The 15,594-nt window shown below is 33.0% G+C and overlaps 1 protein-coding gene across 8 annotated transcripts in view; it reads right to left on the bottom strand.

The window, feature by feature from the left end:
* Positions 1 to 15,594, bottom strand: part of MON2 (MON2 homolog, regulator of endosome-to-Golgi trafficking) — a 137,135-nt gene that overhangs the window by 40,749 nt on the left and 80,792 nt on the right. For all 8 annotated transcript variants that reach the window (XR_011650263.1, XR_011650265.1, XR_011650264.1 and 5 more), the window contains 4 exons: positions 11,844 to 11,945; positions 9,585 to 9,695; positions 7,936 to 8,111; positions 1,386 to 1,548 (listed from right to left, as the gene is read on the bottom strand). Coding sequence is in view for 4 of the 8 variants with exons in the window: in XM_058308354.2 (XP_058164337.1) it covers positions 1,386 to 1,548; positions 7,936 to 8,111; positions 9,585 to 9,695; positions 11,844 to 11,945 (552 nt within the window). In the remaining 4 variants the exon portion in view is untranslated. The remainder of the gene's footprint in view (positions 1 to 1,385; positions 1,549 to 7,935; positions 8,112 to 9,584; positions 9,696 to 11,843; positions 11,946 to 15,594) is intronic.

Raw genomic sequence — 15,594 nt, 5'->3', positions numbered from 1 at the left:
GAAAATATAATTTTATTCATATATTTTATTTTTAACACAAAATAAATCTTCAACATATGGCTATTTTACCTTTCAAAATAAAACTTCAGAAAAATATTACTTTAGAAATCTTTTTCCTAATAGAATGGATTCAATGAAAACACCTCTTCCTATGTCAGAGTCTGTGATTTCAGTAGAACTGGGGAGAACAATCATGTGCTAGCATTAGTTAAAAAAATTTTATTATGAAAAATTTCAAAAGCATACAAAAAAACAGGGAGAATAGTACAATAAACTTCAAAATACTGATATACCCACCTACTAGGTATAGCCATTGTTAACATTTTTCCATATGTATTTCCTTCCTATATTTTAAAATCTCGAAGTTTAAAGGCTTTTGAAAATATAACTATAATACTATTATCACACCCAACAGTCATTAATAATTTACTATCATTAAGTTGTCATTTCATATAAGAAAAAGAAAAATTACTGTTTCTAAGCATATCTTATCATTTCATTCTCAACCACAGTAAGGTATGTGAAATTATGATAATCATGCCAATGGAAAAATACAACTTCCAATACCTGTGAACATGAGTGTATTTAACAGTAATTTACTGAACAGTGAACTAATCAACCTTGAAAGCAATCATATATGTATCATGCTTACATTTTTTTCCATGATTATACATTTAAGACTAAAATATTAAATTATCTAGCCTTTGAGGAAAATAAATTTGACATTATATAAAACTTCTGAGTTATATGTTTGAAATTTCTAAACAATTACCTTTGAATAAATATACATGGAGAATAGCTCTTCATGTATTTAGTTCATGTAACATCAGTAATGCCATAACTTAGATTTTTTAATTGCTATAGTCAAGATGAGTAAAATAAGGCCAAAGAAGTAAATAATTTAACAATTAACAAGGGGCAGTCAGGATTAAAATATAGGCAAATCTGATATTCCAGAGTCTGTGCTCTCCCACTATCCTATGCATTGGTCCTAGTAGCTCATAAAACAATAGACTACAGGACTACGCAAATGGTAAAGTCTTTTACTGAAGCTTCATTTACTAAGTAGTACATGAAAATGTTAATACTAAAATAATATTAAAAATCAATTAGCCTTCACCCAAAAGTCAACTGAGTATTTCCTTTTTATATGTTTGTTCATTAAATCTCTGACAAGCTTTACAAAAGTCAAACTAGAGCTGAATATATAAAGAGTTTTTTGAAATATTTTTCCATTAGTGAAGTGGCTCTTAAATGAGATACAAGTTTGATATTTAAAAGGCATTTTAACAGTTCTCATAGAGCCAGAAGCATATTTCCTTAGCGTTCACTTCCAAGTATAAAGCAGTGATTTCTAAATTATTTTAAAAGAAAATAATACCTACCAATAAACCTATTGAAGTTAAACTAATATTAAGTTCTTGGTTATGAAGTCCAAAGCTCCCTGCAACATCTACAACTATCTGCAAGCAAGTGCAAGGCATTGTAGGTAGAAAGTCTGTCACAACCAACTGAAGACACTGGAATGCAGTTCGTATCAAGGATTCCCTGAAAACAAAAGAAAATAAATTGATACTGATGCAACTGAATGAAATGCAAGTAAAAGTACATCCTTTAGAATAATCTGAACCAAGCAAAATTTTATTTTACATTTTGAACAATACTGTCTTCCCTGTAAATGTAGTACATCAACACTTACAGAAATGTAAAAAAGATATGCTTAAATAAACAAATTAACAAATACAAAAAATAGGTATAAGAAGTGAAAACAATAGATTAAAAAAGAAAATACACTATTAACACCATATTATTTCTATTTGTTTTGCACCAACCATTCAAACAAAGAAAACTTAGACAAGATGGCTGTAGCTATTTTTTCACCACTGTATCCCCAATATCTAACATAGTGTCTAGCACATGCAAATAAACAATTTACTCACTGAATGAAAATGAGTTTATTCTATTATACCTATACCTCATTACATCTTATTAAAATCTCCAGTCTTATAAGATACTAAATTTAACCTGGGAGAAGGGTATAAACTTTGAATTTCAAAAGAAGAGAAGTAGTAGTAATTGGTTTTGGAGAGAAATTCTGGTGGTGAAAATAATAATGAAAATAAAAATTATAATACCGCATGCTTACTATGCCAAGTCTTTTCTAAATGTTTTACATGTATTAATTCATTTCATCCTTCAAACAACACACTGGTATATACAGAAAACTACTGTGCCAAATAGGTTAAATAACTTGCCCAAGGTCAACAGCTAATAATTAGTAGAACTAGCATTCAAACAGTATGCTCCAGAACTCACTCTTGAAGCTTCCCAAATAAGCTCAAAGTGACAAAAATAACTGTAATCTATGATACAGTAGGGAGAGGGGACCAAGATGAATTTTCTGGTTTACAAAGTATGTTCCCATTTACAGTTTCTTAGTTATTGGAAATAAGTTTGGGTTCCTGACTCATTTCATTTACATTACTTGTGTCTTCTCCTTAAATGAAATTTAAATTTCCTTTCGCTGTTAAATACTACACAAATAAAAAGTGACTCAGGTTGAGATTAAGTAGGCTTATACGTGACCTACTTCATAATCAATAACAATTTTTTATTACTTTTTCATGTACAAAGGAATAACAAGGTAGGTAATGTCCTTTCTGTAGCAAAAAAAAAAAAAAAGGATTACTGAAAGATATAAATTTTAAGTACAAGGACACTATATGTGATTTATGGAAATATAAGATTTTTCTGGAGCAGTCTACATTCTCACTGATTGACAGCTCCGTTCCTTCCGGTTTCACTGATAGGCTCTCCCTATGTTTTTTACTCTTTTTCTCTGCCTGTGGAATTGTTGATGAGTTTATAGATACAATACCAAAAGCACAACCAATGCAAGAAAATATTGAGGGTAAATGTAGGTGGCTCAAGCGATTGAGCTCCCACTTCCCACATGGGAGGTCCCAGGTTTGGTTCCCAGGGCCTCCTGGAGAAGTTGAGCTGGAGCGATAGGCAGGTGTGGTGAGCTGATGCAACAAAGAGATACAAAGAGGAAAGATAATGAAAGACACAATAAACCAGGGAGCTGCTGTGGCTCAAGCAACTGAGCACCTCTCTCCCACATGCGAGGTCCCAGGCTCGGTTCCCGGTGCCTTATAAAGAGAAGATGAGCAGACAATGAGCACAAACAATGAGGGGTGGGGAAAAATGAAAAAGAAAAAGAAAAGAAGAAAGAAAATATTTGTAAATTAGACTTTCTTAAAATTTGAAACTTCTTCTTTGGGAATGGAATGAAAAGAAAAGCTGCAGACTGGGAGAAAATATTTGCAAAAATATATGTGACAAACTATTCGAAATATACAAAGAACCCTTCAAACATAATAAGAAAACAAGCCAATAAAAAATGAGCAAAGAATCTCAACAGATGCTGCACCAAGGGAGATAAACAAATGGCAAATAAGCATGTGAAAAGATGCTCACATCTTCATTTTTCTTCAGGAATTGCAAATTAAAACAATAATGAGATACCAAGCAGTGTATCAGAATGCCTAAAACTAAAAAAAAAACAAAAAACAAAAACAAACAAACCTGACAATATCAAATGCTGCCAAGGATGCAGAGTAACAGAAACTCTCATTACTGGTGGGTGGGAATGTAAGTTGGTACAGTCACTTTAGAAGACAGTTTGGCAACATAGTCTTACATGATCTAGCAATCATGTTCCTAGGTATTTACTCAATTGACCTGAAAAATCTATGTCCGCACAAAAACTCACAAGCAAATGTTTATTGACGTTTAATTCATCATCACCAAAAACTAGAAGCTACCAAGGTGAAAGGATAAACAACAGGTGAATGAATAAACAAACCCTGGTTCATCCATACAATGGAATATTACTCAGCCATAAAAAGAAGAGAGCTTTCAAGTCACAAAACAGTCATGGAGGAACTTTAAATCATATTGCTAAGTAAAAGAAGCCAGTATGAAAAGGCTACATAATTATCTGATTCAAATTATATGACATTCTGAAAAAGGCAAAATTATAGAGACAGTAAAATGATCAATGGTTACCTGAGGTTCAAGGAGAAAAGAAAGAAGGATGAACAGGTGAAGAATAGGGGATTTTTAGAAGAGTAAAATTATTCTGTATTATATAGTAATTGTATAAACAAGCTACTATGCATTTATCAAAATCTATAGAACCATACAACACAGACAGGGAACCTTACTGTATGCAAATTAAAAAATATCATTTAGGAAGTTAAGGAATTCCACAAAGGAATTCAGACTGTGACAAGAGACTTTTTTTTTTTTTTAAAGATTTATTTATTTAATTAATTTCCTCCCCTCCCCCGGTTGTCTGTTCTCAGCGTCTTGTTTCTTTGTCCGCTTCTGTTGTCATCAGCGGCAGGGGAAGTGTGGGCGGTGCCATTCCTGGGCAGGCTGCACTTTCTTTTCACGCTGGGCGGCTCTCCTCATGGGCGCACTCCTTGCGCGTGGGGCTCCCCTACGAGGGGGACACCCTTGCGTGGCACGGCACTCCTTGCGCGCATCAGCACTGCGCCTGGGCCAGCTCCACACGGGTCAAGGAGGCCCGGGGTTTGAACAGCGGACCTCCCATGTGGTAGACGGACGCCCTAACCACTGGGCCAAGTCCGTTTCCGGGGACTCTGTTTTTATACATGTATGAAACAACTTCACCAAAGGAATGAGAGGAAAATGATGCTGACCTAAGTATCTTTGGAAATGAGTGGATTCTATAAACTTAAGTCAAAAGGAAATGCATATAAGCACTGTACTCTAGTTTCTAAAGCTGTTTTCAATGGGGTATGAGTTAACGATTCTGATATTGTTATATATGCATGTTAAAGTGGAACAATTAAGTAAGTGGGTGGTGGGAATCATGTTTCTCAATGTTGGAGTGGGATTTTTACAAATAAGCAAGAGAAGGAAGCTACAGTGATCCATGTGGTAATGGATTAACGTTGGAAACATCAATATGATCTCATTTTTAGCTTACTAAAGATACAGTTATGAATAGAACTATTTATAGATATGTGTACATATACAGGTTAGTATAAACAAATACTTTTTCCTCTGTTAGCTGAGAGGGCCTAAGAGAAATGACATCTGAGTAACAATGAACTGGAGACCAGACTTTGGTTTCTAATACCATTCTCCAATAAAACCAGGGCTCCTTGGAGAAATGGTTTACTGTAGAACTGGGGCAGGAAATACGTAAGATGAGCCTGGAGCATACTGTGGTGCCAGAAAGTAAGAAAGCATTAACTATAAACAAACAAACAAATTTAAAAACTGATGGCGGTACCACAAATGAGTAAGGAGACAATTGAAAAAGCTCCCAATGGCCAAAGATGGGACAATCTAAGCAAAAAATTAAAGTAGCATAGGATTAAATTTAAGGCATAAAATAAATATCCCATGAGTCCACACTGATATGAATAATTAAAATTTTTAAATGGGAGAGGAAAGACAACCTAGATAACCTAGATGAAATGGATAATTCTTCAAAACACACAAACTACCTACTTTGACTCAAAATGAAATAGAAGATCTCAACAAACCAATAATTAGCAAAGGGACTGAATCAGGAATAAAAAACCTCCCAAAAAAGAAAAGCCCAGGATAAGATGGTTTCACAGGGAATTTTACGAAACATTCCAAGAAGTCTTAACTCTAATCTTGCTCAAACTCTTCCAAAAAAAACTGAAAAGGAAGGAACATTCCCTAATTCATTCTACAATGTCAACATCATACTCATATCAAAGACAGATAAAGATACTACAACAAGAAAATTACTGAACAATGCCTCTTATGAACAAAGATGTAAAAATCTTCAGCAAAATGGTAGCAACTGAATCCAACATCCATTTAAAGAATTATATACCATCATCAAGTGGTATTTATATCTGGTATGGAAGGTGGTTTAAGATAAGAAAATTAATTAATGTAATACACCACATGAAGGGAAAAACCAATGTGATCATCTCAATTGATGCAGAAAGGTATCTGACAAAATCCAGCACCCCTTCCTGATTAAAACAAACAAATAGAAACCTAGGAATAGAAGGAGACTTGCTCAATATGAGAAAGGACATATATAAAAAAACCATAGTTAATATTCTACTTAATGGTGAAAGACTGAAAGTTTTTTCTCTAAGATCAGGAACAAGACAAGGATGCCCACTGTCACCACTATTATTCAACACTGTACAGAAGTTCTTGCCAGAGCAGTTAGAAATAAAAGGCACCCAAACTGGAAAGGAAGAAGTAAAACTTTCCTTATCTGCAGATGACATAATCCTATATATAGAAAATCCTGAAAGATCAAAAAAAAAAAAAAAAGCTTCTAGAACTAATGAATGAATACAACAAAGTGGCAGGGTACAACATCAATAATCAAAACTCAGCACTGTTCCTATACAAAAGCAATCAACCATCAGAAGAAGAAAGCAAGGAAACAAATCCATTTACAATAGCAACTAAAAGAATTAAATATCTAGGAATAAATCTAACCAAGGATGTAAAGGACTTGTACACCCACAAAACTACTAAACACTGCTAAAAGAAATCAAAGAAGACCTAAATAAATGGGATGACAGTGTAAGTATTATTACTATAAATATTTAAGAAAAAATAATTTTCCAAACTACTTTCAAACATCTCTATCATGTAAATTCCTAAGAGTCATCAAAACAAGACAGTATAGGAGTCCTCGGGAGAATAACAGACACATATATCTAAAAAATGATTAAACCTCTCAACCACAGTGCTATACCTTAAGTTAAGCAAGTCCCTCAAATTTCTTCTTCCTCCTGATTTCCTATATAGTTAATGATACCACTATAACCTAAGCTGCCTAAGTCAGAAACCTGGGAGTCACTACTGATTGCAATTTCTCCCTTAGCTCCATAGTCAATCTGTTAAGCAGCTCAAACCCATCTCTGCTATTCCTAGAGAACACTTGGAGTCTCTCTCAATCATCACACTCCCCTCCATACTTCTGTCACAGTGATATATCTCAAACGTATATCTGATCACAGCATTCCTCAGCTACAATATTAAAATGCCTCCCAAATGTGTTCAGGAGAAATAAAAAAAGTTTATAATAGCATATAAGACCCTTATAATTTTATCCTCTGCTCACCTCTACAGGGGCAAAGGCCTCTATTCTGCTACAGAACAAATAAATACCTGTGTGCAAACATTGCTCCTTTTGCTTTTAACACTTATCCCCCTTCTGTTTGTTAACTTATTCAGATATTTAATTCAGATATTTACTTTAAGACATCTTCCCTAAAATATCTTCATCCTCCATTGGCTTAAATGCACTATGTTTCCAAAATTCCTCACAGTATTTATTATGGTATAGTACAACTGCCTATTTACTTGTTCCTCTTCCTTACTAGGATTCTATTTCTATAGCAAGAGCTATTTATCTATGCAACCAGAGTGACTAGCAAACCTAGTATTTGAAATACATTAGGCACAGAATAAATGCTTAATGAATACTTGAATGAATTTGAAAAAGGCACTTTAAGGGAATTTTTTAGATTTATTAATATATGCAAAGAGGTCATACTCTAAACACTAATTTACATCTTACCAATATACTAACTTCAACAAAACAAAACCTGGTCTTTGGATGTGTTATAAATCTTAATGAATTTGTTCACTGATCTTTAATATATCTTGTAGTCTTATTAAGTATTGAGTAAACAGCCCTTTCTCCATTTTTCCAAAACAAAGGTGAACCCTAAAAAATTCCCTATAGATATATGGGAACACCATTAAGAAAAAACTATTCTGAGTATTAGACTTAAGCCTACATAAAATATTACCATTACTGCAAAATTTTAGGATTGATTTCCTTTCTACCTCTATCATTTTTTAGATGTTAATTTAAACACTTACCCTTGATCATTTCTGATTGCTCCCATGACTCCAAGTACTAATGGCCATCCAGGCCCAAGACAGTCTCCCTGACTCTGCAGAATCTGCAACACACATTCTAATTGCTTGAGTCGAATATCAGGATGGTTAATATTGGACATCTCCTTTAATGGGTTCAATAAAAGCAACTGCAGCCTCTGAAAAGGGAGCAAAAACCTAATTAGGAAGAGAAGCCCAAAAAGATAGAAAGGCTTTGCTCTTGTCTTTTAAGTTTAAATTCTCCTCCACTCAGACTGCTGTAGTAAAGAGAAATTTTTCCTAAAACAAACATTGGATATACTCTAACAGTAATCATTATGTTTGTTTTGCCATCTATCTTTTCTTTTAAATAAAAGAAAACAAGAATTATCAAAATGTGAGATTTCAAGATAAATGGAGAGATACCCTTATTTTAAAAGATATTACTTATAGACACATATAAAAATGAACCTCACAAAGGAAATATATATATTTGGACAGGAGAAAACTATTCCCAGTTTCTAAAATTACCTTTCATTTCCTTTATTAAAGCATGCCACAGGTATTTAAATTTAAAATTCAATGTGATGCAATAAAACTGCTATAAATACCCCTTAAAAATGAACAAGTATGGCAGATATTAACAAAGATGATATAAAACCATAAAATCTGTTGGAGTGTTAAAAAAAAAAAAAGAGAACACTCCATTCCAACCTTTCAGCATCTGAAAGCACTTGACTAATTTTTAACTTTCTTCTAAGGATTCATTTACTTGGTTCAATGAGTGAACAAACATTAAGTTCTCACTATATGCCAGGTACTGAGCTGGTAGGGGATTCCAAAATATAAAGATAAAATTTTTCTTTTTGAAAAGCTCAAATTGTAGTAGACATAAATAAAATATAAGTTCTCTAAGAGCACAAACCTTTTCCATCTTGTTCATTGTTCTATTCCAAGAGCTAAAATACTGTCCGCCACAAAAATTATTTGTTGAATAAATTTATTTAATACAATTACAACACATTAAGATGAGGGCAATGAAAATGGTTATTGAATTCTTGATTCCTACTCAGTCTTGAAACAATAAAACTTTGGTGAACTTCAAAAAATTGTCTAAGATATATGCAAATGATTAATAGAGTCAGGACAATGGATTCATAACACAAAGTTAACTCTGGAAGTATAAAATAACTTCGAAGTTATTTAAAAATAAAAATCTACTTTATTGTGCTTACTTCTTTTGCTACTTGTTTTCTCCCCAATAAGACAAAAAAAATTGGAGGTAGGTAAAGGACCAAAGCAAAAAAAGGATAATTAAATTGAGCCCCATAAAAAAGCCACAGCACTTTATGAAGAAGGAAATTTCTAGACTAGGAGACAAATTATAGGCAATTTATTAACTCAGTTCAGTGTTAGTCACAAAAAGTTGTTTAAAATTTTTCTAAAGACAATCCTACAGATATATCAGGCATATTAGTTCTCTGTAAGAGATCCACTGCCTACATAAAAAAAAAGAATAAGTAACAAAAACCCATTTTTAGAATACTTTCCATTTGATAATTTTAAAAAAATTAGATAGGTGAAAGGGTGAATTTTATATTAAGTATTCTTCCATAAAAATGAGAGAGGATTCTCTCCAAATTACAAATTACCTGATTTTGTGAAAGTGGAGGATCATGGTTAAATGTTAATCCTGCTTTAATAAGTGATGTTAACGCTTCTGCTCCCCATTCTCTCATTCGAGAGTTTGGATGCTGGCAGACCTGAAAGTATATATATTGAATAAAAATTAAATATTTGATTTGTATACTTAAGATACAAGTCAGACACCAAATTGAGAAAACAAAAATTAAAATATATACTTTCTATTTTTTTTACACACTTTTGAAATTATGTCAAATGATCATCTATAGGGGTTGAAAAAAAATTATGTCCAAAATATAAACAGACTTACCTTCTGAATAAGGGACAAGAGGAAGCAAAAGAGAAACAGAAAGAAAAAACATGAAACTAAAACAAGTCATAGGCAAAAAAGGATTTCATAGAAGTAAATTATATGCCATCAGAGTAAACAAAAGAATCAAGCTGGTACTAAGGTTCCTAATTTAGTCTACCTTCATAATCAAATATTGTGCTAAATTTTACAACTTCTTTCTTGCTGTTTGATGTGAATGCCCAATAAGAAGGAATCTGTATATATCCTTTAATAATTCATAAAAGTCATCCCAATAAAATGAAAAAAATATAATAATAAGAAGCTCAAGTATATCTGTTTTTCTTACAAAAGGTAATAATCTTTCTTAGGTTACTGAGATAACATAAAAGACTCTGGAAACCTAAACCTAAACTACACACAAACATATACCAGCAGGGGCTGGTAATTAAGCAGGGCTAATTCTTAAGAGCTACCCCAAATTGAATACAAGAGAATACAAATCCATATAAAATTTTATGACACTATCAATAATAGTGACACTAACCAAGTTTTCCCCCCTGTAGAGTGCTATCTCATAATCATAACAAAAGGTAAAAATGAGGATTATTTACTACTAACTCTTAGTCCGAATTACCTTAAATCATTTCAGAACTAGCTGGAACTTGAGGTAGTCAAGAGACTGCATAATAAAAGAAAGGGATCCCAATCTAACAGCTGATGGAGACTTGAGAGATTTCTTTGGTATTCTTCAATTTAAAATTTCACCAATTTCTGGTCAATAAAAGCAATCTACACCTTTACCAAACCAATTACTGTACAATTTTAGTCCTTGATAAAAAATAGAGTCAAAAGTACAAGGGCAGAAAAATATGGTAACAATGCAAGTGTTCATCAACCAATGAATAGATAAACAAAATGTGGTATATATATACAATGGAATACCATGCTACAGTAAGAAGAAATGAAATTGGGACACATATGATAACATGGAATGAATCTTGAAGACATTATACTAAGTGAAGTAAACCAGACACGAATGGTCTCACTAATATGAACTAAGTATGAAGGGAAAAAAAAAGCATGGAATTAAAATCTCGAGTATAGGTTATTAAGAAATAAGAGGAGGGTTGAGAAGGACTACCGATGTTTAATATATATAGAAGTTTTAATTAACTTGACTGTAAAAGTGTGGAAATGGATAGAGTAGATGGTAACACATTATAGTGAGTAATAGCTGGTTTATAAATGGGATTGTGGTTGAAAAGGGTAGTCTAGGAAGTAAATGTTAATTGAAAGAAAGCTAGAGAACGAGAATAATCTATGGGCTAAATAACACAGTGAACCCAGAGGGAAGGAGAATTGTGGTTGATGGTGCAGATGCAAGGGTGTCCTTCTGTGAGCTAGAGCAGACGTACATTACTAGTGAAGGGTGGTGGGAATGTGCAGAAGCATGGGAAAAAAACAATTAATTTAACCTATGGACTCTAGTTAACAGCAACAGTGTAATATTCTTGCATCAATGTCACAGATGTACTGTGTTAATAATGGGGGGGTATGGAAAAAATAAGCCAAATGTACACTATGGACCATAGTCAGTGATAATAATCTGATGATGATATCCCATAATCTGTAATAAATGTCCCACCATGGTGAGATGTGTTGGTGAAGGGGTGTTGCATGGAAATTCTACATATGCGCAAGACTATTTTTTAAGCTCACAACTTCTGTAAAAAATAAAAAATAAAAAAAAAATTAAAAAAAAAAAAATATATATATAGAGAGAGAGAGAGAGAGAGTACAAGGGCAAAAATGAAAGGGGGAAAAAAGTTAATGATGATTTTTCAAATGGTTATCTGAAATCATTAGGCCAATGTGAATGCCTTTATTCTAGAAATACAATCATATGCACAAAAAGTAAGTCATTCAAAAGCTTGTAACAAACATTTAAATAAAATATTTAAGAAAAATAGATTACCTCAAGTAGATGGCCAGTAAGGGGTCTCCATAAAATTTCTATTCGGTGCATGTTAACTAAACCAGTTTCTAACAATTTGGCAACAGCAAAAAGAGATGGCTCCTAGGAAGAAAAATATATTACATTTTGATATTATAAGAATTTTGAGTATTTCAACTGTAAATAAAACTAAAAATTCAAAAATTATACCGGACACACAGATAACTAATCTTGTGACTAGAAGAAGCATTCTAACTAGTGAAGTCTTGAAGAGCCCAGGCTTTATGTGTAACTGTCAGGAAAAATACAGAGGGAGACAGCAGAGACGATGGAAAAGAAATACAAAGTCAAGAGTATAGTAGAGATTAAAGCTGTCAGTTTAAGAAAGACAGAAGAATAGAAGATGAAATAGCTAAATTAGATTACTTGGTCCCTGTACTTCACAGTCACTGTAAAGATCAAAAGACAATTATTTCTAATCCAATGCTAATAGAGATGGTAAAATATGCTTAAATGTAAATTCATGTGACAAAACCATGAGTATTTTCTCATGGATAGGTCAGGTATATCAAACTGAGACATGGAACTAGAAAAAAAGACCAATAATAAAACAAAACAAATTATGAGAATAATTTTATAATTTTTTTAAAAGGAAAAGATCTTATTCTAAACCCTTAACATTTTTACAGTGCTGATAAAATTTTAATTTTTAAATGTTGACAACTTTCTTGCTAGTAGAAGCAAGTACCCTGGTGTATTAAGACAATTATAGACAGGTTAGATGACTAATCTTGAAAGTGCTAATGTTGTATGCACCCTAAACACTTTTGTGGTAGAAAATACGTGATTCTACAGACAATGTGGTATAGTACTTCAGTACTATAGTGCCTTGTGGAGTTTTAACTGCCGAAGATCTCATCTCAGCTCCACCACTTTAATAGGTATGAAACCTTGGGTAAATTACTACCTATAGCAGTTTAAGATTACTTATGAATCCCCCGCCCCCATCCCCAAACAAAGATTATGTTTGTAAACTGGCCTGTTCCTCTGGGTGTGATACCCTCTGATGGTATTAAATTCAAAGGTTTTAGGTTTACTTAATAAAATCAATTTAGGGACTGTGATTTGCCCACATCAGTAGGGTGTGACTCAGGGTTGAGTCCCAGAACCTTTGGTGGGTGGATACAAACAGACACTCAAGAAGACAAATGGGAGAGACAACTTTTCCAGTTTTGATTTGGAGCCTCAGTGAGAGATGAGCCATTTGCCTGATAGTTTGCAGCTGAACAGAATGGAGCAGGTGAGTAGCCGATAAGGCCTGGAAAGGAATGAGCCCTATGCCAGAGTGGTATAGGAAGCCCTGAAAGATGAACCTTTGCCAGCCTACAGCTAAGACAGGAAGAATTGGGGCCCACAGAGCCTTAAAATGAAGAAGGAAGGCTGAACCTGCGCAGAGACCCATAACCATATTGCTTCAACATGTAGCAACTGACTTTGGTGAGAAAGCAACCATGAGTTGGATGCTTTATGGCCTTGTGACTCTAAGCTTCCAACCCAAATAAATATCCTTCATAAAAGCCAAAAGATTTCTAGTACTTTGATCAGCACCCCTTTGGCTGGGTTTTTAATTTGTAAAATGGACATAACAGTAAAGAACCTACCTAGTAGTACAGATCATACATACCTCATGTTAGAAAGTGCCTGGCACATAATAAGTCCCCGTTTAATGTTATCTATTTATACATCAACAACATCAGCAGCAGCAGTACCATTTTAACCAGGGTAAGCTCAGGAATCATGTGATCATTTAATGAATGTCTAGATACATGGATCTCATACCTGAGGATTCTAATTTAGGAATGTGGCCCTGACATCTGTAGTTTAAAAAAAAAATCCACAGGTGACTTTGAGACACATGAAAAGTGAGTCACTAGAGCCAAGTGGTTAAGAATGGAGTTTTGGAATTTTCAAATCCAAGTTCTACCAATCACTAAGTAGGCAACCTCAGGCAGCTTACTTGAGCTCTCTTTCACGTTTTTTTTCAGGAGGTACTGGGGATTGAACCCAGGACCTCATACATGGGAAGCAGGCACTAAGCTACACCTGCTCCCTGTGTTGTCACATATTTTTCTGTATAAAGGGGATACTACTAATGAACCTCACGAAGTTTTTTAAACAACTAAATAAAATAATGTAAGTTAGAGCTTGACATATAATAAATATTCAAACAATAGCTGTTTGTTACTTGTTGTTGTTATAGTAAGCTTGGTAATATGTACACAAAAGGAACATCAGTGTTACTTTTTTCTAAGAAAAAATTTGCAGGTTTACCATAAGCTACCTCCTAAACAAATTAGCACAAATTCCTGAAATAAGGATCAAAACTGAGATGACTAGTCACTTTCAAGTCATACTTGAAGAACACTGATATATATATGTATAAATAACTCACTCAGAAGAGCTAACACTTTATAAACTTTGGTTTTTCTTTTAAATCAGGTGAAAACCTATTTATAAGTTTTAACATTGGCATATTTATATTTACAGAAGATACATCTGAATAATAAATTGCTTTATAGCTTCCATCTAAAAATATTTTTATAGTTTATACTTGAAATAAAGTTTACAGAACTTATATTTCTATTCTATATTTACATTTCCATTTACAAAATTAAATCCTAAAATGGATACATGCGAACCTATTTCTAATGAAGTTATCTCCATTCCACTTGCAATATCCATTTTCTCAAAACTTGTTCCCTCCTACCTCCCCCAGAAAGATGGCACCTATTCCTACCACTTTCTTGATAAACTCTCCAAGGGGAACAATAAACTACTGATCAATTTTCCTAGCTTTCTTCTCAAATCTCACTGATTTGACTTTTTGTAACATTTTTCCCTTTTGATTTCATACACTTGCCCTTTCCTAGCTATCTAAATCTTACCAATCCTTCAATATCCAACCCTAATCACACCAGTTAAATGTTTGTTAATATTAATTTATCTCAATATAAATACATACTAAAAGTTCTCATATAACAAAATACTAAGACTAGAGAGAACTCTAACATCACTTAGTATTTATACTATTTATTTAGACTCCTACATCACCTTAACTGTCACGTACTCATGAGCCAAGTTTATATGCTCTTTGAAAGTAGAAAACTCATATTATCTTTATATCTCCTAGCACAGTATCATGTACAGAGTAACCATACTGTGCTTGCTGAGTGAATATTTAAGTTCTCAAGACATCATCATATAAATTTGCTCAAATATCACTAAAGTAGTCTATTAGAAACAGAGTTCTGTGCTAAGAAGTAATCTTAAAAATATAGGATTATTCAAGATATAAAGAAATTACCTCGATTTAGAAAATATAGTACATATTTTCAATATCATCATGGACTTTTACATGTTTTTTATAATTCTCTGGCTATGTACTATAATACATAAAACTTTGTTCTAACAACATAATTTTGGATCCTATAGTTAGACGTTACATTATAAAGCCACAGTCTCAGCTATTTATTCATGTTTTGGATTTTCTTCACTTATTTTCAAATGGCCAAACTATATTTATTCATTTTAAAATGTAGAAAGCATTTTATTTTAAATAAATATTGCTAAGATATAAACCCAAATTTTCTAGTCTTCTAAGTATAATAGAAAATGTTATGTTGAGTATAGAAATGTTCTTGAATGTCAATATTCAGAAGCACTATTCTATTCACTTAGTCAATAAAAAAAGAAAAAATTAATTTTCAAAGGA

This window comes from Dasypus novemcinctus, chromosome 12, assembly GCF_030445035.2.
Source record: "Dasypus novemcinctus isolate mDasNov1 chromosome 12, mDasNov1.1.hap2, whole genome shotgun sequence".
Taxonomy (NCBI): Eukaryota; Metazoa; Chordata; class Mammalia; order Cingulata; family Dasypodidae; genus Dasypus; species Dasypus novemcinctus.
The sequence above is the reverse complement of the archived record's forward strand: the minus strand, read 5'-3'. Positions and strand labels throughout refer to the sequence as shown.